At 44.0% G+C, this 22,947-nt stretch overlaps 1 protein-coding gene across 1 annotated transcript in view; it reads right to left on the bottom strand.

Moving 5' to 3' along the window:
- Window positions 1-214: 214 nt before the first annotated feature.
- Window positions 215-22,947, bottom strand: part of SNCAIP (synuclein alpha interacting protein) — a 77,194-nt gene continuing 54,461 nt past the window's right edge. Inside the window, exons 7-11 of the mRNA XM_047083811.1 lie at window positions 20,852-21,021; window positions 15,598-15,690; window positions 13,984-15,052; window positions 12,612-12,682; window positions 215-768 (exon numbers count right to left, since the gene is read on the bottom strand). Coding sequence (XP_046939767.1) covers window positions 684-768; window positions 12,612-12,682; window positions 13,984-15,052; window positions 15,598-15,690; window positions 20,852-21,021 — 1,488 coding nt within the window. The 3' untranslated portion in view covers window positions 215-683. The remainder of the gene's footprint in view (window positions 769-12,611; window positions 12,683-13,983; window positions 15,053-15,597; window positions 15,691-20,851; window positions 21,022-22,947) is intronic.

Here is a 22,947-nt window from a genome sequence, read left to right as displayed (position 1 = left end):
GAAGGAATTGACTTACTTTATATACTTGTCTGATCCTTTAGTACTTAATGAAAACTAGAATGTTTTATTTCACCCCTATGGGAAAATAGCTAAACCCGGCAGTTTGTTCCTGAAATAAAATATCAGCAATCAAAATACTCTCAAGGTCCCTAAGAGACCAGAACATCATAGGCTGATTAGAAAGTAGGTGCCTCGAGCTTATAGGTGCTGTTAACATTGTTTTATTTCCTTTATACAAAAAGTAGAAATGACAGAAAAAACGCTCTTGACAGAAAACAGTACCACTGACCTGGTCTCACTGAGGAGCTGAGCCAAACTGCCCATTTTACTGGAAAAAGAATGTTCAGTCAACATTAGCAAACACCCATGCAATGGATGACATAAAAGATGGTACCGGTGGCTTGGTGGACGTTGCGTGGGCAGGTTGAACCAATCCACGCTCAAAACAACATAACATTTGCCCGATCATGCTTTTAAACAGCATCTCTTTAGAAACAAGTTATATATACAAATATCACCCCAAAATGTGTATTATAGAGTCTACTACTATAAATTTAAGGCATCCTGATATTGTTCTTCTGCTGGTGAGGCATTGTTCTCATGATTCTATTTCCATAGTGGATAGTCCAGAAACTTCCAAACGGTGTCCCAAGGGCAGCAATGAGAGATAATAAAAAAGTGATTTACAAGAAGAGTTCATTTGACTCTGGCTCAGCAATGTGCTTTATGCTGTAGGATTTCTTCATTTTTCTGTTGATGTCATTATGCCTAAGCAGAAGAGAAACCATAAAGGCCAGAATTAGATAAAATTGTGGTCAAGTTACAAGACAACACCACTAAACAGCTCACCAAAAATGGAAATTATCCTCATACAAACCACACTGAAGAACACTTCATTCCAGTAGGCAAATTATTTTCTTTTCATATAAACCACTCTTTAAACAATAAAAGCTATAGTCATGTAATAACGCATATTTATTGAACACTTTTAATTCAGTTCTGGAAGTAATTTCTCAAGCATGCTGACTGGAATCCAGGCACAATTCTAGTCCAGTGAATTTTATCAGAGTCAAATAAGATAATAAGCATAGTAATGCTGGTCGAGTGGAAACAAGAGCTGTTTCTAGCTGATTGACATGGATTCCCTGGTGATATCTTGAATCTCCAAAAAGCTTGAACCTTAATCACATAAAGAAGATGCTAAGGGGATGTGACTACTGAGTAGCAGCATGTTGGAAGACCCTAAGTAGGTAAGTCTAGAGGAAAAAGAAGAAACTAGGGAGCAGCAATGCTGTTTTCCCATCAATAACTGATACTTAGTGAGCCTATGGGAAGAAGGACAAGTCAAGCCCTGGAACAGTTCTGTTTCCTAAGTGAATTTCCCTCTAGGTAGATGCATTCATTTTCATGAGATATTACTCACACTCTAGGTATAAGAATCTTCCAGAGAAGAGTTCTCTCCTGAAGGTGGGTAGCCTACATATTAATAAATTCCTTCTTGTTGGTACATCAGACAAAAACAGTGTTTCTGGGAATGCTACTTCCTAACATGAGGACATATGTGGATGAGAACCCGAGGTGGAGTTTTACGGCCTCAGAAATGTGCTCGCTTACAAAGACCATGTAGTCTACTCTCAGGGTTCTAGGAAATATTTGATCCTCATCACCATCTGAAAGTTCTAATTCTTACTTTATTTATTTGTCTGAATATAACTTTTTTTAAAGAAAGATTTTGTTTCTAAGTAAACTCTATACCCAACAGGGGGCTTGAACTTAAAACCCTGAGGTCAAGGGTCACCTGCTCTACCGACTTAGCCAGCCAGGTGCCCCTAAACAGAACTTTGGAGCATTTCCAAAGACAAGAAAGGGAAGAAATGGAAAAAAAAACCCTGGCTGATTAAAAGATGTCCGAGGGACTTCCAATTAAACACGGTGGATTAAATACACTCATTTGCCACCCCTTTCTTACAAAACAATGCTAAAAGGAAAGTAAAGAAATAAAAAAAGGTATAAATCTCAACAAATGAGGGAAGTGAGCGAGGAGATGATAACAGGCAAAATATCAACACTTTCAGAAACAGGAAGGTTGATGGACCTGTGGAATTGATTTAGTAGAGGAGAAGACGCAGAAATCTAAACTTTCAGTCAGGGAACCCAACAAATTGATTGGCGACAGTGGGTACTGAGTGGGTGCTGAGAGTGGGAGGTTGATTTGAAAAATTTGTGGAAGTAACAGTTCATATCCCAGATTACCTCTCCAACCCAATGCGGCCAGGTGACTGTCCCTTTCCCAATGTGAAGGAAGACTGGAGGTTACAATTTGCAAGGCATGAACCAGAGAGACTCTGAATTCAGCCGAAGGGGGTGGAAACCATGAGATTAAATGAACATGTCCCTCAGTGAGAAAGTGAGAATAGAATTCTCAACCCATCTCCTATTGGTCTGACTCATGGATTCTTGGCACTCAGGTTACTGACTCTACCAGGAGACTGTAGTTGCCTTAGCTTGATAAATCAACCGGCCAAGAGAAAAGACCTACAAATACTGCCACTTCAGGATTTTCACAAAAAAAGAGCCTAGTCCTTGCCAGTGTGTATATGAAGCAACATCTACCAGTCAGAGAGCCTCGCCCATAAAATCAGAGCTTCTATTCAGCTTTACTGTTTTGTTCTTTAATATAAATGAGTTAGGAATCATCAGACATTTGAGTAAAGTGCTACTATGGAAGACAGGGACCAAAATAAACAGAGAAATGGAAGTCAAAGTTAACAGAGATAACATAGGGAGACAATGAGAACTTTAAACATTTTTAACAAGAAAAGAAAAACCGAGAAAATGTTTGCAATTCATATTACAATGGGTTAGTCTTTCTAATACGTAAAATATAAAAAGCTGCTATAAGTCAAAAGGAGATGACCAGAATGTCAATAAAATGAAGGGTTAAAAATAGTACATTCAGGGGCGCCTGGGTGGCGCAGTCGGTTAAGCGTCCGACTTCAGCCAGGTCACGATCTCGCGGTCCGTGAGTTCGAGCCCCGCGTCAGGCTCTGGGCTGATGGCTCAGAGCCTGGAGCTTGCTTCCGATTCTGTGTCTCCCTCTCTCTGCCCCTCCCCCGTTCATGCTCTGTCTCTCTCTGTCCCAAAAATAAATAAACGTTGAAAAAAAAAATTAAAAAAAAAAAAATAGTACATTCATACAATGAAATAATATGTGGCTATATAAAAGAATAAAGAAACTCTTTATACATGAATACATAAAGAACTTTAATGTGTCAGGTGAGAAAAAGCAGGAGACAAAACTGTGTTTATCGCTTGCCACCTTTTTTGCAAAAAGGAAGAAAAGACAAAAATATACATTTATATTTGATTGTACAATTTAAGTAAGTCTTGCATGTATAATGCTATAAAAAGGAAACAAAGAGAAAACCAATAAGATACTATTAGAAATTAACACTATTACAGCAAAAATAAAAAAAAAATTAGAAAGATTGGAAGGTACAGGTCAATAAATACCTTAGAAAGAACTAGAAAAAGCAAACGTATGGGTAAAGATAAAAAGGATGGATAAAGTATGGATAAAGATAAAGACCTGAGGGTTGACTCAGTGTGTCCAGCATTACAATAATAAGATTTCTAGAAAGAGTGAACAGAGAAATTACAATGTAGAAAACATTCAAAGGCTGTATAAAAACATTTCCCAGAATTGAAGCATATAGGTTTCAAGACTGAAAAAGCCTTCCAAGTGCCACAGGTCAGGAATGAAAATAGAATCATGACAAAGTAACAAGAAATCATAACACTGGGAAATAAAGAGAAAATCGTAATAACTTCCAAGGGATTAGCAATTAGAAATGGAGCTTCTCAACAGACACATTAGAAAAAAGAAGAAAAGGAACCAATGTGTTCAAGATTCTGTGGGAAAATAATTTCCTATCTAGAATTCTATACCCAGCCAAACACACCTAATCCAGTATGAGAGCAAATTGAAGATATTATCAGACAGGCAGAGTCTCAACAAATTTAGCATCCACCTCCCTAGGAAGAAGGAGATCTGTTTACCAAAACAAGAGCATACACCAAAAATGAGAAAGGACAGATTCAGGAAATAGGGCTCTAGACAGGAGAGAAGCAAAAGAAATTCCCAGAATGATGTATATGGGAAACTCTGGGAAGGCAGCTGTATAGCACTGCCAGATAGCAGCAGTCCAGAGTAGGGCAGGAGGAAAGAGGTTGTCTCTATGAACAGACAAACTGAGAGACGCCTGATTCGTCTGAATGCACTGAAAGAAGATTTCTGTCTCCAGAAAAATGTTAAGAAATGAATTGGAAACTAAGAAGTCCAAATTATTTTCTCCTCAGAAAATGTAATGTTATAATTAGAAAGGGAATATGATATAGCATACTGCATGCATTCACTGTGAATCGTATTTAGATAGCCACAGTAATAATAAACACCAAATACTGATTTAATCTCAAAGATATGTTTAATCCCAACTATATTAATGGTGGCAAGAGGATGTAGGTAGGGGTGTGTGTGTGTGTGTGTGTGTGTGTGTGTGTGTTGGGTGGGGGGCAGTGTTGGGTGCTGAAATAGAGACAGACAAGTTTGGTTCATCATGGAGAATACTGAGTTTTGGAATCCTGGCTCCACAATTTATTATCCTTACTGTATAAACTTGGACAAGATACATAATCTCTCTGTGCCTTGGTTTCCAATCTGCAAAATCTTGTAATACTAGTATCTACCATATTGTGTTGTTGTGAAGGTTACAACAGTCGTATAATGCTTTGTAACTGTTAGCTGTCATTTTTACCTTCTATAGTAGAATGCCAATATATAACAGAGAGAATATCTAAAATTGAAAACCTGTAGGAGCATATGATTTAGCCGTACAGGATACGAGAGAATACATCTGAAGGAAAGCCAAATGACTGATTCAGGAAAGTGGGAACAGGACACGGTAGGTTGGGCAGAGGACAGCTAGTTTTTGTTATAATGCTTGTAGGACTATTGTATGTACCTAGAGCAGTTCAACAAAAAATTAAATGAAAAATAAATAAAAGTGAAAAAGAAGGCTTAGGTTATAGTCTAAAGATAATATCATCATTTAGACATTAACAAAGTGTTTCTGCTTTGATATGAGGGGTGCGGTGGTCATAAAATACTAAAAAAGAACACTTTCCATGGGACAAAACCCAGCATGAAGAGGACTGACTCTAGAGCAAGTAAAATGTTAATTTGAGGCATTTATTTGAATAATATCAGGATAATTCAAGCCTCTCTGCATCCTTCAATTACCTAGTCCTGAATTACCAGTATTCAAAAGAACAAAAGTGTTTGGGTAATTCTGGCATGAATTATTCAGATAATTTGCTGTTCCTTGATTTCATTTTTGGATATGAAATCACATTCTCAGTGACCAAAATTGGAAAGAAGAAAGGCTTAAATTTAAGTAACAGTTTTTCAAGTAATCTAACTTGCTGATTCATCCAGGCCTGGATTCCATATTTCCATAGCCCATGGTGACCAGACAGCAATTTACTTAGAGGATTAGTCAAAAATGGCCCTCAGGCATGCATTACATTTTCACTGATCACCAAAACAGGGAGACTTTGTAACTTTTTGTGATCTCCTTCAGAACTTTACCGAGAGCAAATCTAGAAATCCCACCCACTAAAAGATGGGATTCTGGTTCAAAGAATGAAAACCTGCCCTTAAAACACTCACACTAAAACTCACTGTAGGTAGGTGGGTTGTAATCAAAAGGCCTAGGTTTTTATTTATTTATTTATTTATTTATTTATTAACGTTTATTTATTTTTGAGACAGAGAGAGACACAGCATGAACAGGGGAGGGGCAGGGAGAGAGGGAGACACAGAATCAGAAGCAGGCTCCAGGCTCTGAGCCAACAGCCCAGAGCCTGATGCGGGGCTCGAACTCACGGACGGTGAGATCGTGACCTGAGCTGAAGTCGGACGCTTAACCGACTGAGCCACCCAGGCGCCCCAAGGCCTAGGTTTTTACAGAAGACACCATTCTTTCTGTGGGGTGATGGGCTCAGTCCTTATTATTTCTCTTTTTCCCTCTTTAGCTTTCTCCACTCTCCCTCTCGCCAAATGTTTAGGAGGTTGCTAGCGTGTGCGAGGCACTGAGCGAGACACTGGGGGTAAAGATGGCAATATGGGGAGGCTGTCAAGCACCGTATACGTTTTACGGAGTTTACTGGTATTTTAACCGTGTCCTCTGTTAATTGTCTCTGGACCCTGATCTCTTTTATGAAGGCAGCATTGCCTCGTGCTGGCACAGCAAAATGCGTGGCTGTTTGCTAAAGACGTTGCAGTGAGTGCACTGGCAAACCAAGGCTGTGGCATTCGGTAATGTATCTGCACTGTTCTCAGTGTGGGAAGGAAAATCCCAAAGGACTGTGGCTGGAGCAGGGAAGCTTGGTGAAGGTACTGGAAGTTGTCTGGTAAAGTCTGGTACTTTTAAGCCTCAAACAGATTGCTGCTTCTCTGAAACTCCAGCCTTACTAAGAGTTGATAAACAGGCACTGCTCTTTTTTTTGTTGTTGTTTATACATTTATTTTTGAGAGAGAGAGAGAGAGAGATAACAGGGGAAGGGCAGAGAGAGAGCGAGGGAGAGAATCCCAAGCAGGCTCCGTGCTGCCAGTGTAGAGCGCTATGCAGGGCTCGATCTCAGGAACATGAGATCTTGACCTGAGCTGAGATTACGACTTGGAAGCTTAATCGACTGAGCCACTGAGGCTCCCCCAGGCATTTCTCTTTTAATGTCTGGAGACACCCCGTGGTGGCCGAGGTGGTGCAAATATGACACTAACAGAACATTACACAGTTCAAACCTGGACCCTGGAGGGAGGTGAGGAAAGGAGGGTGGATGTGGGAGAAGGGAGTTGCTTGCTCTTAAATTTTGTGATTACATTTATCCAAGAATTCACATGCTGGAAAAATGTATTTCAGGTGGGGTGATTTTGGGTTTGAAGGCAGGTGTTCCCTCTGTACCCCTCCTACTTATAGTTCACGGCTGTTCCACACGCTCATTTCCTGCCTTCCAAGGGCAGGGGGATTGAACATGGGATCTTAGTTGCAATAGCTTTTTCTAGGTCTCATCAGGGCTTTGAGACTAAACTAGGTTTCACTGTCTTCCTGTGGTGGAATGTGCCTTTTCCTTTCCCAGTGGGTATATGGGGCATATGAAAAGAAACTTTGGGGTGCCCGGGTGGCTCAGTCGGTTAAGCATCTGACTCTTGGTTTCGACTCGGGTCATGATCTCACCGTCGTGGGATCGAGCCCCCTGCTGGGCTCTGTGCTGACAGTGTGGAACCTGCTTGGGATTCTCTCTCTCCTCTCTCTCTCCCTCTCTCTCTCCCCATCCTCAATGTGCTCTTTCTCTCTCAAAAAAAAAAAAAAATTAACTTAAAAAATTTTTAAAAATTAAAAAAAAAATCCTCCATTTGTGAATCATGCTCTGGTCATCCTTGGGAACTCTTGCAGCTTTTATAAAAAGTTTGCTAAGTTGTGCTGAGACACTGGGAAGGTCAGATCATTTTAACTATTCCCCACACATGGGTATTTTTCTATACACACCCAACTGTACTATGCAACAGCCAATGACAGTGCAGTACTGTGGCCTATACGAAGGAGGACCTTCCCTTAGAGAAATGTTCAAGATTGGGGTCTTCTCTCTCCTCCAAGTCACAGGGACAAAGCTTCAGTATGAAATAAGGGTTTTCCCTCTGAAACTAGTACGAACTCATGGAAGCAAAGGTGAAGGTGGGAGGGACAAGAGTTGTGCAGGGAACACAGAACCTGGGGATACATGAAGAGGAGTGAAGGGGAAGCTGACCAGGTGGGTTCTAGGGGTTTCTGGGGCTGAGGAAAGCACCTCAGGGGCCTGCTATCAATTCCTACTGATGGACTGGCTCTAGGTCCCAGAGTTAGTATATTAAGAATGAACACACACTGGAGTGCCTGGGTGGCTCAGTCGGTGGGGTGTCTGATCCATGGTGGGTGGGTTCAAGCCCCGCATCAGGCTCTGTGCTGGAAGTGTGGAGCCTGCTTGGGATTTTCTCTCTCTCTCTCTCTCTCTCTCTGTGCCCCTCCTGCATGCTTTCTCTCTCTGTCTCTTTCTCTCTTTCTCCAAATAAACTTAAAAAAAAAAAAAAAAAGAACACACACTTCAGATCAGGGCTTAGAAGTGGAAAGTACAGTTTTTAAGCAATAATATTGCTAATGTCTCTAACTACTAAATCCCCTTTTAGTATTAGCGCTTGAACCAACTTTTCTGAACTGTTACATTGGTTAAGACTCTGTCTGCCCTGGGGAAGTCATTCTAGAACTCTGCAGTCAACATGTAGCAGAGAGCATGGTAACGCAACAATGACTGAGTAATTACAGAAACATCCCTTCAAGAATCCTTAAAAAAGCATATGGGTTAAAAGTAAATACTTTACGCTAAAAAATTCAAGACAAGATTAGAATGTGGTTAATTTACTGTATTCAGAGCGACTACGGCAAGGGTGTATTTACTCAGCAGGATCAGGGATTCCTTTTTTGTGCTGACTGCATCTGTCTGTCATGGCTCTGGAAGGGCTCGTCAGTGGGGCTGAGGGTACGCTGTACTTGGGACAGCCTTACGCCGGGGCCTCACCTCTCCTTTTCCAATGGCTTCCACATCTTTGTTCATTTTTCTGTTTAGCATGATACCCTGACACTAAGGACATACACGTGTGTGTGCGTGCGTGCACACGCGCTGGCGGGGGTGAGTTCCCTGAACTCTGACCTCCTTCTGGGCACGGCAGATGACCACTGCCACGCCTCACATCATCTCAGGCCAAATACACCTCTCCCGCTGAAGTGGCTATCGAACAACGCTGACATCGATGCAAAATATCTGATACTAGCTCTTGGTTCTGGATGTGTAATTCCCGGTGTGGCTAATTCCTTGGCAGTAAAATGAACACTAATGGTGTTCATTACTTAATGTTTTTTTAACAAGTCTGCTCTCGTGCTGGTGCTACGACTAGGGTTCCAGGCCACAATGTCACTGTGGTCAGAGGGGGTGTGACTGATGGTGGCCAGGGGATAATGCTCTCTGCCTATTGGTAGCTGGAATCAAATCTCACTTCCTGTGTTATAGGTCTCACATGGACTTAAAGTCTGGGAAATGAATGTCTTATTGGCATTTTAAGACAAATAATTGCAAACATTCCCTTGGAGTTGTAATAACTCAAAACCAACTTGTCCTTTATAAGGAAAAGTAAAGATAAATCTGCTTGTTATAAACAAAGTCATCCTCTGCAGTTGAAAACACACTGGGAAAGCTGTCCAAAGTAATGGAGTTGAATCTACTTTTAAAGGACATTGAAAAGAAATTTAGATTTTTTGCTATCAAGCTGTGACCAATTTAGAAAAATAAATAGTAAACAGAACTACCATACAGAGGTGATATTCTTTAAAATGCATTTATTGCCCGTATTTTTCTCTTACCAGGAAAAACAGATGTTTCTTAGGAACTAAAATGTGGTTCCAGCATCTGCCTGGAACTAGGTCTCACTGCCCCCACTCTTTCTCTGGGGGCACAGCAATAGGGCCGTTCATGGGCATAATGTTTGGAACCAACTCCAACCCAATGACCCCCAGTGGTTTCCAAAGTTATATAATCCTGGGGAATCCCTGCTACCCGAGAGGAGTCATTTAGCCTTCAAGCAAACTCTTGGGCCAAGATTTGAAGGCGTCCCTGATGGATGAACACTTGGGTTTCTTTCCATATTGCGTCCTTCTGTGGGATGTTCTTTCTATGGTCCCCAAGGCAAAATGGAGCAAGCATTAGAGTCACTTAGGTGTTTTTCATGCTCACAATCTCATGCTATTTCATTTCTCTGAGGAAGCTTCATTTCAACTACAGCTATCCATCCTTACTTTATCTAAGGAGTGAACTCCGGCCTTGTTCTCTCTGCCTCTGTAATTATGAGTGAGTCACAGGAACCTCTCCTCTCCAGCCTGAGCAAACTGGTGAGTTTTCACTTTCTACGGAACACATGCTAAATTGCAACCATGATCGAGGAGAGTTTAATTTATAAGGTAGGGAGGGGAAGGGGTCAGTAAGGGATGCTTACTTTTTTTCTAAAAATTTTTTTTTAACATTTTATTTATTTTTGAGACAGGGAGAGACAGAGCATGAACAGGGGAGGGTCAGAGAGAGGGAGACACAGAATCTGAAACAGGCTCCAGGCTCTGAGCTGTCAGCACAGAGCCCGACGCGGGGCTCGAACCCACGGACCGCGAGATCGTGACCTGAGCCGAAGTCGGCCGCTTAACCAACTGAGCCACCCAGGCGCCCCAGGGATGCTTACTTAATAAAATACACTGAATATTTTTATTTTGGGGTTTCTGCTGATCACTGCACTCAAGCTCTGTTAATATTTAAAGCCAGTGAATTTGAGGTTCAAGACTGAACCTTCCGAAGGACTGTTTCTTTTTTTTTTTTTTTTAATTTTTTTTTTCAACGTTTATTTATTTTTGGGACAGAGAGAGACAGAGCACGAACGGGGGAGGGGCAGAGAGAGAGGGAGACACAGAATCGGAAACAGGCCCCAGGCTCCGAGCCATCAGCCCAGAGCCCGACGCGGGGCTCGAACTCACGGACCGCGAGATCATGACCTGGCTGAAGTCGGACGCTTAACCGACTGCGCCACCCAGGCGCCCCCCGAAGGACTGTTTCTTAAACGGAGTACAAAAGTGGTACCCTAGTGTCAGACAGCTGAGTAGCCCTAAAACCTCGTTTGTGCTCTGATTTTTTTCTTTCAATGTTTTTATTTATTTTGCATATGCAAGCGGGGGAGGGGTAGATAGAGAGGGAGAGAGAAGATCTGAGGCAGGCTCTGTGCTGACGGAGAGCCTGATGCGGGACTTGAACTCATAGATGTGAGATCATGATTGGAGCCAAAATCAAGAGTCAGACACATAACCAACTGAGCACCCAGGCGTTTTTATAATTATAGTATAGAAGACAGCTCAGCTTTGCTCCTTTGCTTGTGAAAAGACAGGATGAAATATTTCTGGCAGGATGGTTCTACTGTGATAACAACTGTCTTATTTCCAGGTACTGGAGGAACCTGTAAGAGAGGAGAGATGTTCTCCTTCTCTCTCCCAAGAGTTTGCCAAGTCTTTGTGCTGCCTTTCCTGAGGGTATTGTTGGTGACGTCTGTTTAATGACAAAAGCAGAATTTTCCAGGCACCTGAAGACACATTGGACCTCATATGGGACTGAGAAGGGTATAGGAGTGGGGAAGATGGGTTGAGAGGAAAAGAAAAAAGCCAGTAAGCAATGGGTTCTCAGCACTGGCCACGATTCCCTGCTCCATTGTGGACAGAAGCAGCCCAGACTCAGGCCACATGTGAATCTGACCCAAACTGAATGGTGGTGACCAGTTAATACCCAGGCTCCAAGGTGCTTCCTTCAATACACTGACTTAGTGAGACCCTTAGGGGCACTCCCTGAAATGATGGGTATTTACCTTTCTTCCAGCCTTACATTTGATTTAAAGGGGGGGAAAAAAGGAGAACGACATTTCTTGCACCTTGGTATTCTGACCTGAAATTTACCCTCACAACAACAAACACACCCCTATTCATGTGTGTTTATCATTATACGTACAAACAGGCATACATTCACCAAAACATTGTGGAGGGTTTGGGAAGGGTGCTGGAGGAGATGCCATTGTGTTCCTTTAATTTAAGTCATTAAATTAAATTAAGTTTGAGTGATTTACAAGCGATAGTCTCCCTTCTGATGAATTTGGGGGTTACTTCCGAGAGAAGCCAGTCACAGGGCACTGGTTGCATGCACTCACCCTGGACCACTCTCCTTTTCCGTTTCCTGCTTTGTCAGGAAGTGGTGCGCATTCCCTCGGGAGGAAATAAAGTCCTAATGCAGAAGGACTTGGCCCAGGGAAGTGCCTGAGCCGCCGGGGACCTTCGGACATGATCCTTTTAGGTGCACAGCCCATGCACTTTGGACCGTAAACATTTTGTTTGCGAAAGACCCCTGTGTCACTGGTGGGCTCACAGACTGGCTCACTGATGGGTGCGGCGGTTCCGGGTGTTAAGCTAGCGCAATCTCAGAATGGCAGGGCCCTGCTTCTCCCAAGCACGGTGATGACGCTTTCAGCCTGAGGATCAGCGATGAAACCGAACCTCACCTCTGCTTCGCAGTGCTGATTCTGATCAGAGATGGGCTCATTCCACCCGTGACAGGAAGTTTAATTTCTAGACTTACTTGGTACTTGACTCCATTAAAACAAAGCCTGAAAGCCAAAGTCAACTAACTGGGAGACACAGCGCGTCTGTAAACTGAGTAGATTCCTCCGCTCTCTGCGGCTGGATCAAAGCCCCTCCAATAGGGCACTGGTTCCCTTCCTAAGGCCCATCTTATAAGACTGGCTGCTTCTATTTGCGGGGGGAAAGGTGGCATTTTCTTCGTCCTTTCGGCTCCTGCTAAGGGTGCTCTGGTACCGTAATTTACGAGGTCATGCAACTGAAAGCAAAGGCGTGGCCCTGCCGCGCAAGGCACCCGCTAGCACCACGTACCGTGCACGGTTACGCAGAGGCTCTTCGGTCAGCGTGTTAGAGGAAAGGGTGACGCAGCTGCCGTACATCTCCTAGAGAGGTGCAATCAGACATCATCTGAAAACATGCAACGAGCTCAGCACATGCACGCGTCTCGATAAACAGGAAGCATGCAGGAGGCAGATTAGTGGACGCAAGCTTCATACATACTTCGAGGGGCACGGGGAGCTGGTGGGGTCCTTCTCTTACTCCTGAGTGACAGAACCCATTAAGTTACTCGGGAAAGTCTTATTTGAGCAAGGTAAGTTTGGGCATACGAAACCCAGAGGGGCTGGGCTCTGGGGCAGGGGTGTGACTTTTCTCGCGGAAATATACATGTGAGGAAGTCCTTTGCAACAAAGGCAACTGACGTTGGAAATCAACGTGTAGTTGAAATCGGTGTTCAATTCATTAGATACTAACTGAAACTCGATTTTGGTATTGCAAAAGGAATCTGGACAGTTCTTCAACCGCTCTGTAATGGAATTTTACCATATGGCAAATTATCAATTATGCAGGCTGTGACTCTCTAGATCGCAGGATGGATATTCTAGGTCCTTCTACCCCTCAGCATTTCGCATTTTGGCTACTGTACCATTTTTTGGATGGCATGGCATGTGCAGAGCATACAGGACACATTGCCTACAGCCTACAAAGACATTCATATCTCCCCTTCACCAGTTTGAAACCACAGATTATAGTCCCCGGTTTTCTAGTAAATGCAATTATAAGATATAGTTCCCGCCACACTCTGCCGTCCCTTATGTACTGCCAAGTGCTTTAGACTGCTATGGCAGCCTGATCAACACTCAGGGGTGAGTATCAAAAAAACGCCAACGTGGAGGTCCCTGCGGTGTATTCATTTCAAAGGTCATTCCAAAGTGGAGTAGTTAAGTCTTTGGAAATAGAGTTTCTATTTATGCGCTCTTTAATCGGGCTTGAGGATAAACTATCCGGTCAGATGAGGGGAACAAACTCTTCCTGAGGCAGAATCTGTGCCAAGGAAGGGCCTGATTTCACATCGATTGGTGGTCTCATCTTGCAGAAATGCCTTCCAGTTTAGGACTCCTAACACTCAAGGATGAGACTATTTTGGGAAACTGGGGGACCAGAATATAACCTCCTGTGATTTCTTTCATCTTTCTCTTTTAGCATATTTTCCAAGGAAGAGCAAAGCGTATATAGTTTAATATGACATATCTCCTTAAAGAACACATGGACTTAGCTGTCCATGCATCCCTTTGGAATTTTCTGGGGATTCCCTCAAGGTGGCAAAGGTCAGCAATCTGTAGTGTTAGGAACAGCACAGTGAATTCACAGGCAAGAAATGGGATATTCTCCAAAAGGCACTCACCGCTTTATTCTTTCCTTTGCTAGCAGAGCTCACGGGACTTCTCTTGGCATCTGTTGTCTTCCTTCCAAGTGAGGTTAACGGCAGTGTGGAGGTCTTCAGCTGGTTGGCTGCCTGGTAATTGTTATTATTGTTCTGGTTGCCACTGAGCGTCTCCATGATAGACCGGAAGGTTCCAAAAGGCCTTTTCAGTTGATCCCCCGATTCGCTACCCGTAGAGGTCCTCTGGGGGGTCCTGCCCTTATCTCTGTCCTTCTCCCCAGTGGGCTCGAGGCTAGCTTGCTCCATCTGGACCACGGGCTCCTCAAAGGTAACTCGGAGTTTTAAGTTCTGAGATGTCCGGCGCTTGGAAGACGGAGACTTGAGGGCACTCTTGGGGCTCATGGCCACTTTCTGGGTGGCGGTGCTGTCAGGGCTGGGCTGAGTAGGGTCTCCGGAGGGCTGGCTTGGGGGAGTGGTCCCTGAGGCGGGACACTGGGATTCCAAGTCGGGTTCGCTGCTCTCGGAGGTGGGAGATGGGCTATGGCCGTCTAGAGATTTGGAGGCTTTGATACCAAAAGGAAACCTGCGTCCTGATGCCAACGTGTGTTTCTTGATCATCAGGTGCAGGCTTTCTGCGCTGTCCACACTCTCCACACTTCCCACGATGGGCTGCGGTCTGGGCCTGTCGGCCTTCCTCACGGGTGTGCTCTTGGGGTCCTCAGAGGTGTTGGAATCGGTGTCGGACTCACTCAGGGACCGCTGCATCAGCTGCCTCAGCCGAGCCAACTTCAGCTCCCTCTTGTCTGCAGGGATCTTCTTCGAGTTTCTAGAAGAAGCCTGAGCATCCTGGAATTCCAAGGACAGCTTTTCCTGGGTGCAGACACTCTCTGAGATATCCTTCCCCAGTAACTGGCGGAGGATTTTGTCAGAATCTTCATCTTTTGCTTTGGCCCTGGCCCGGCTGGATGCCGACAGGCTTCCGAGCACCTGAATCCCCTCTTGGACCCCGGGTTTGCTCTTGGCTACAGACTCATCATCCGCATCTGGAGATTTCCACTGGGACCTTCTGGAAGCGGGGGAGGATGGCGAACTGAAAGATGATGAAGAACATATGAGGTGATCTCCTATCACTGATTGCCTCCACTGCCACTAACGACTTACAGATCGACAGGACTGGAATAAGAAAAATCACTTAATGTCTGTGCTCATCAATCTCCAAATAACTCCAGAGAGGTAACCATGACCACAGTGTAGTGGGCCTCATACCTAACGCTATGACGAGAGATCTGTCTACTGTTTTACTGTTTACACATCAATGTTGTGCCAACTGCATTCATTATTCTCATCTTCACCAACCTTATACACCTATGTATCCTTATTCCCATTTCACAGGTGAAGAAATGAAGGAATCTGACTGTGACTTTTCTGTAGTCAGAGAATGAAGACATGGCAGAACCAGAGATGAAGTCGGGTCTTCTGACATCAGGTCCAGGGCGTTTTCCCCCTGTAACGTCTCATATTTATTCCTCTTTATAAACATAAAATATGTTCTGTTTTTGTCTTCTTAAAGTCCAAAAGAAGGCTCAGAGACTAAAGACACCTAAGAACTCTAACCGTTAATGTTCCTGGTATTACCTGGGTGAGGAAAGGAGGGACTTGCCCTCTGATTTCTGGGCTTCTAGAAGTTGTTGGAGCTGGTTCTGCAGTGTGACACGTTCCATTGTCTGTCTGGGAAAAGTGAAGCGAGACACATAAGCTCTCTGATACATGGCCACTACTATAAATGAGTAGGTATAAATTTTGTCATGATAATTTGCAATAAATTGCAATAAATCCCAAAGCCTTACAAATACGCATGTCCTTCGTCCTCACCGTGCAGAAACCTTCGAAGCACACAGTCAATTACCCAAAAGGATGCTTATTATTCACATTAGCAAGAAACTCTAAGTAGCCTAAATGCTCATCAATAAGACTCAGTGAATAATTTAGTTGCTTCCATAGAGGCAGCTATTAAAAATGATGATCTATTCCAGTAGCCATGACATAGAAAAAGTTTCCCTCATATATGTATAAAGTAGATACATATAGATATAGAAATACATATACATATATATATATACATACATATATTAAGTAAAAAAGGAAGTTATAAAAATAGTGGGTGTAGTACAATTTTTTTTATATTTTAAGAAACATAAAAGAATATAAATAAAAATTTCTTTATATGAGAGAAATCTAAAAGAAACATTTTTAAGAAATCCCTCTCTTTATATAAAATATATATTACTAATAACATATATGCTTATATCATACTTTTATGGATTATTTACTCTTTCCACATTGTTTAAATCTTTACTTATAACATATATGCTTATATCATACTTATATGTATTATTTACTCTTTCCACACTGTTTAAATCTTTAAAGTAATTGTATTAATGCAGTGATCAGAAAAGAGCAGAATAAGAGCAACAAAAGCAGACTATTTCCACAGGGGGTAAAAACAATGAAATAACTTAGCATTTTCTTACATAAAGGGAAACCTGGTATGGCAACGCTCAATTTATTCTGGACATAAAAGCGGAAGGTACTTTAAATGGCATCAGAACGTGCTTTAAATTTAAGAAAAATCAGTTAAATGCTGCAGGTGACGGAAATGAACATCTGTTTAGAAAACATAATTAGAGAACTTGAAAAAAGTAAATCCAACTGATTCTGACTTTAGAAGAATAAGCAGTATTTACTGAACTCTTTATTCGTTTTATGACCACCCGCCACCCCCCAAGGATGGCCATCAGATTCTAATCCCTGGAAGGTGAGAATATATGTTATCTTATGTGGCAAAAGAGAATTAGTGTTGCACATAGAATTAAGGTTGTTATTGGCTGACAGGAAACCAGGGAGGCTATCTTAGGTTATTATTATTGGTTATGCCATCCAACCACACGTCTTTAACAGTGAGGAGGAGGAAGATGAGGTCAGACACACTCAGTGTGAGGACTCCATCTGTGAGTGCTGGCTCTGAAGAGGAAGGAAGGGGCCAGGAGCCAAGGAATGCAGCGGCCTCTAGGTGCTGGCGGTGACCCTCAGCTGACAGCCAGCAAAAGAAGGGAACCTTGGTCCTACGACCACAAGGAACTGATTCTGCAACCGGACTCTCATTCTAGAGCCTCCAGAAAGCAACATAGCCTGCAGACAACTCAATTTTAATCTGGAGACCCATTCCGGGTTTCAGACCTACAGAGTTGCAAGATGAATTTGTGTTGTTTTAAGCCACTAGGTGTGTGCTGATTTCTTATAGGAGTAGAAAATGAATACAGGTAGCATCAAAAATGGTACTCTTTCTCATGGGCCAGGGTGTGGAACCAGATGAATGAATTACAAGTGTTCTTATGACGACCGCCAGACTTTAGATACAGGCTTGAGGAAGCCTAGCGTTCTCCTTGCTGAGTGTCACTGCACATACTCAACAACCACTGGCCACCTAAACCTAGTTCTGTGAGATCAGACCACGAGGATACCCTGCCATCTCCCCAAGTACTCTGTTTTTCAGACATGGTCAGTTTTAGTCCTAACATTTCATCCCTAAGAAAAGCAAAGTCTGTGATCTCAGTTTATCTCACTCGTTCTGTGACTCACCTACTGAAAATGTAATTGTCTAAAGAAGGAGACAGCAGGGGCGCCTGGGTGGCTCAGTTGGTTAAGCATCCGACTTCAGCTCGGGTCATGATCTCAGGGTTTGTGAGATCATTTTAACTTGATTCCTTCTATAAAGACCCCATCTCCAAACAGGCATACATTCTGAGGTACTAGAGGTTAGGACTTCAATTGATCTTTTATTTTTAGGACAGGACATAATTCAACCAGGGAGACCTAGGCTTGTACATGAGGACTTCTAACAGAGCTGAAGGTTGCCATTTAAATTTTTTTTTTAATTTTTTATTTACTTGTTTTGAGAGAGAGAGAGAGAGAGAGAGATAAAAAGACAGCAGGGGAGGGGAAGAGAGAATCCCAAGCAGGTTCCACGCCATCAGCACAGGGCCCGCTGTGGGCCTTGAACTCATGGACCATGAGATCATGACCTGAGCCAAAATCAAGAGTCGGACACTTAACTGACTGAGCCACCCAGGCACCCCTGGAGGTTGCCATTTTAAAATAGTAATTATCTTTATAATGATAAAGAGTTAGTAAAGTTATTCTAGTAGGAAAAGGCATTCAGCACTGTCTCTCACTCAAAATTTTGGACTAGAAAAACTCTTATTTTTCAACCCTCCTTTTTCACCTTTCTGTGTTGTTGGTTCCCTGGAGCTTGAAGGGTATAGGGTGCTGTGGCTAGACTAAGTGGACTTCCCTTTTCATTTCTAGTTTCACCCATCTCACTGAGGAACATGGTAAGTAAAAGACCAGGGTCTACAACATAACTTCTCATATTTTATCTTGTCACTGGCCTAACGATAACTGTCTACAGCATTCAGCTTTGGAAACAGCAGAAGAGCTGTTATCTATTAGCATACATGTGTATTTTATCCTAGGCCCATCAACAGGGAAGGCAGCCAAGACCCTGACCTTGAACTGCTCACCAATAAAACAGCTATTATAGCTCATGAAAAGCTCACAACTCCACGGTATAGAGACTGAGGACCATGTTTTTTGGTCTTTCCGAGTATGAATCTTTAGAAAAAAAAATTCTACTGGATTATTTGAAAGCTCCTCTGAATGGCGCCCCCCCCCCCCGCCCATACTCTACTGGGGGGCAGGGATATTGCTACAATATTTCTGGAAGGATATTAGGCAGCATCTATCCACATTTTAAATACTTATGCCCTGTGTTCTAGCGATTGCCTTTCTAGGAGCTTAGCTTTAGAAATACCTACACATGTACCTAAAGACATGCGTACAAGGATGTTCGCTATGGAAACGTAACTTACTGAGTTGTGAGTTTGTGGGCATTTTCCCCTCAGTTGCAAGAAGTTCTTAAAGCTCACTTTGCTCCCTCCCCCTGTGGAGATTTGTGTAACTGGGCAGAGGATACTTGGAGGGAACCCCTTTAATGTTTAATTTTGCTTTATTCTTCCCATTATAATTTTTATTTTATTTCTTTTTAAAATTTACTTATTTAGGGGCACCTGGGTGGCTCAGTTGGCTAAGCGTCTGGCTCTTGATTTCAGCTCAGGTCATCTCACCGTCTGTAACAAAATCCCGAGTCAGGCTCTGCGCTGATGGCAGGGAGCCTGCCTGGGATTCCCTCTCTCCTTCTCTCTCTGCCCCTCCCCTGCTCATGCTCTTTTTTTTCCTCTCTCAAAATACATAAAAGAAACATTTTTTTTAATCTTTAAAATTTACTTATTTCAATTCAACTTCGTTAATATACTGTGTAACAATGCCTTCAGGAATAGAACCCAGGGATTCATCACTTACATATAATACAATACCTAGCGCTCATCCCAACAAACATCCTCAATTTTTAAGTCCTGTTTCCAGTGAAAACCTAACTGGGTTTTCATTAAAGAGGGCATTCTAGTAGGGAGGGCAGGAGGGTACAGAGAGACCTGGCCTCTGAGAAAGAGCGGGGGAAGTAGGGAGACCAAGGTTTTGCCAAGCTTAGAGAAGAGCTGGAGGGTCCGGGGACGTGCCAGACTGTGGCCTGGTTACACCTGTAATCAGGTAAGGCCTCCCATCCACCATATGTCTCTCTTCAAATGGGAAAAAGAAGGTTTTTAAAAATAATTTAAAACACTTCGTATTTTGCTTCTAACATTTAATTTTTAGGGTTCATCCTCCTAATCTGTCAACATGACTCTGAATGCTCATTCCGATTTTTAGTGATTCCCTCCCCAATACGGTAACTGTCATTCGGCTGGTGTTTCCCAAAGTCTGACTTTAATCCTCTAAAGTGCTGTCGGCACCTTGATCTTCATCCTGCTAGAGACCTACCTGACAGCTTCTCCACTGTCCCCCTCTCTTCCTGCTTATCCTGACAACCTCCCACAAATGGTTCCTGATGTCTAGGTAAGCAGTGGGTAGCCGTTCAATAATCTTGGCAAGAACAGAACTAACTCCATCTAGACCAAGAAGCTTTAAATTTTTTTTTTTTTAACGTTTATTTATTTTTGAGACAGAGAGAGACAGAGCATGAACAGGGGAGGGGCAGAGAGAGAGGGAGACACAGAATCGGAAACAGGCTCCAGGCTCTGAGCCATCAGCCCAGAGCCCGACGCGGGGCTCGAAATCACGGTCCGTGAGATCGTGACCTGAGCTGAAGTCGGACGCTCAACCGACTGAGCCACCCAGGCGCCCCCCAAGAAGCTTTTAAGTAACATCACGCTGACCGAACACTCTTCTGCGTTCTGAAGAGTCACGAATCGTCTGCTTAATTTTTCTAATAAATTTACTGGTGATGGTTGCCAGATTATCTGTCTGTAATTCCTCAAATACACATTTCTCTTTTGCAAAGCTGGGAAATGGGTCTATCTCTAGTTTTTTGCTTTTTTTGTTTTTTGTTTTTCTCTCTCAGGCACTTTATGATTTCCTAGCACGTAAAGGACAGGAGTCTGGGGACGCTGCCTGTGTGTTCTTTCTATGACCGCCAAGAAGTTGGCCCCGGAGATATGCACACAGAGAGAGCCCATCTGTCATCCCACACACCTTACGTTCCCTGCTTAGGAAGTTTGCTCTGCACTGTTTGTTTAAACGTCAATTTGCCTCTGGTACCTGCGGCACGGGTGCTGGCCGGGAAGACCTGGGACAGAAGAAGAAAAGCCGAGAGAAGAAGGCTAGGAATTCCCTGTACAACCAGCATGAGACTGGTACAACCAAAGCACCTGGCTCAAACCTAAGCGAAGTGAGGACAAGCCAGTCTCGGTGGTCACGGCAAGAATGGGTCACTTACTCCTTCAGCTGCTTGGTCAGCTTCACCACCTGAGAGGCCAGCGACATGCAGGTCTCCACCACCACCAGGTACCGGGAGCACAGGGTGTGCCCGTGGCGCTCGGCGCTCTGGGAGGGCTTCTCCCCGGCGTGGTTGTGCATGGTGACATTTGCTCCGTATTCAACCAATGTCTGTCAGAAAATGCAAAGGCACGTGTCATTCCAAGACCTCCCCTGCAGCATTTTTGTTTTTTCATAGGACTGTAGCAGAAAGGCGAATGGAACTTTTCCTGTTAGTCCCAAACCAGTTACGGGAGCCCAGAGCGGGCTGGGGTAGCGGGCGAGGGGGGACCATGACACGCAAAAGAGAGGTTCTGGAGAGGTTGCAGGAGCTGCTATCACTTTCCCCAGAGCCTATAAAAGTGCAGCAGAGCCAATGTCATTGAGAGCTCTCAATGACATTGAGAGCCAATGTCACTGCTTTGGATCCCACTGAGCCTCCAGGGAGCTGTAAGGGGCGGGCCTGACGCTGTCCCCAGGAGGCTGCCTCCTGAGCAGGGAGAGGCGGTGGTGAGCTGCTCTGTCCCTTTCAGTGTGTGGGCCCATAAAGTTGGGGATGCGAGGGGTGCCTGGGTGGCTCAGTCGGTTAAGCTCCCAACTTCGGCTCAGGTCATGATCTTGTGGTCTGGTCTGTGAGTTTGAGCCCCGCATCGGGCTCTGTGCTGACAGCTCAGAGCCTGGAGCCTGCTTCGGATTCTGTGTCTCCCTCTCTCTCTGCCCCTGCCCCGCTCATGCTCTGTCTCTCTCGCTCTCAAAAATAAATACAATTTTTTTTTTTTAAGGAGTTGGGGATGCGTGTAAAGAGGACAGAGTGGAATTTTGTTTACCTGTTCCTATTTGCTTGGGAAGCACGCGTGATCTGTGGCTGAGCCGACCGCAGCAGAAAGAAAAAGAACTCGAGAAAAATTATCTGGAGGGGCTGTGAAGCAACCCACACTCCCACCACGTGTCGGGCAAGAACATGACCCATAAATTGAGCAGACGTTACAGAAGGGGCTTGCGGTGAGCTGGCTATCGTGCCACTTAGAGAAGGAGAGGGTTCTCCAGCAGCAACATCAGGGAGGTGTTACACAGCCAGAGGGAAGTGTATGGGGGACAAGGATGTGATGCTAGGGCCAGATGTCCCCTGTCAGGTATCAGTGGGGAGGCTCCAGAGAGGCCTCACCCACCAAGCCCAGCAGAGGGTCAGCATCTGAAGGCTGCCACAGAGGACATTAGTGGCCAACCACAGTGAGCCAAAGAAGCAGTGACAGCTTTCAGGGAGAGTGCCATGACCTCTGACGTTAAGCAAAGAGTCAGTTGACTTTTCTCTCCTATCTCTTCCTTGTCTCCAACACTGAGCCCAGAAGAGAGAGGAGAATAGGAATAGGGGATCCGGATAGGAGACAGGGGTGTACAAAGCCAATCATGCCTCTGTCTCCTGGCCAAGTCCCTTGAACCCTGAGTCTAATCTGGGTGGGAGAGCAGAATACTTTGAATCAGAAGATTGAGATTTTAAAAGGCGAAAGATTTATGCGATCTGAAGAGAAACCAGAGTATAGAAGATTGAGATTTTAAACTGGTTTGGAGCAATGTTACGTCACAAGCAAGCAGAAAGTTATGGAACCCGGCCAAGGTCATCATTAGTAAAGAAGAGAGACTTGATGGACCATGGTTGACACCAGTAATTAAAAAAAAAAAAAAATCAGGGTGCCTGGGTGGCTCCGTTGGGTGAGTGTCTGACTCCTGAATTCGGCTCAGGTCATGATGTCACGGGTTCATGAGACCCAGCGTCGCATCGGGCTCTGTGCTGACAACGCAGATCCTGCTTGGGATTCTCTCCCCCCGCCGTCTGTCCCCCACCCCTTCTCACAAATAAATAAACTTTTTAAAAAAATTTTTTTAACGTTTGTTTATTTTTGAGAGAGAGAGAGACAGAGCACGAAGAGGAGGGGGAGACACAGAATCTGAAGCAGGCTCCAGGCTCTGAGCTGTTAGCACAGAGCCCGATGTGGGGTTTGAACTCACAAATCGTGAGATCATGACCTGAGCCAGTCGGTCAGTCAACAGATTGAGCCA

Source organism: Lynx rufus, unplaced genomic scaffold (assembly GCF_022079265.1).
Source record: "Lynx rufus isolate CCGP_SWC_20201006 ecotype Redwood Valley unplaced genomic scaffold, mLynRuf1.p SCAF_1, whole genome shotgun sequence".
NCBI classification, from domain to species: Eukaryota; Metazoa; Chordata; class Mammalia; order Carnivora; family Felidae; genus Lynx; species Lynx rufus.
The sequence above is the reverse complement of the archived record's forward strand: the minus strand, read 5'-3'. Positions and strand labels throughout refer to the sequence as shown.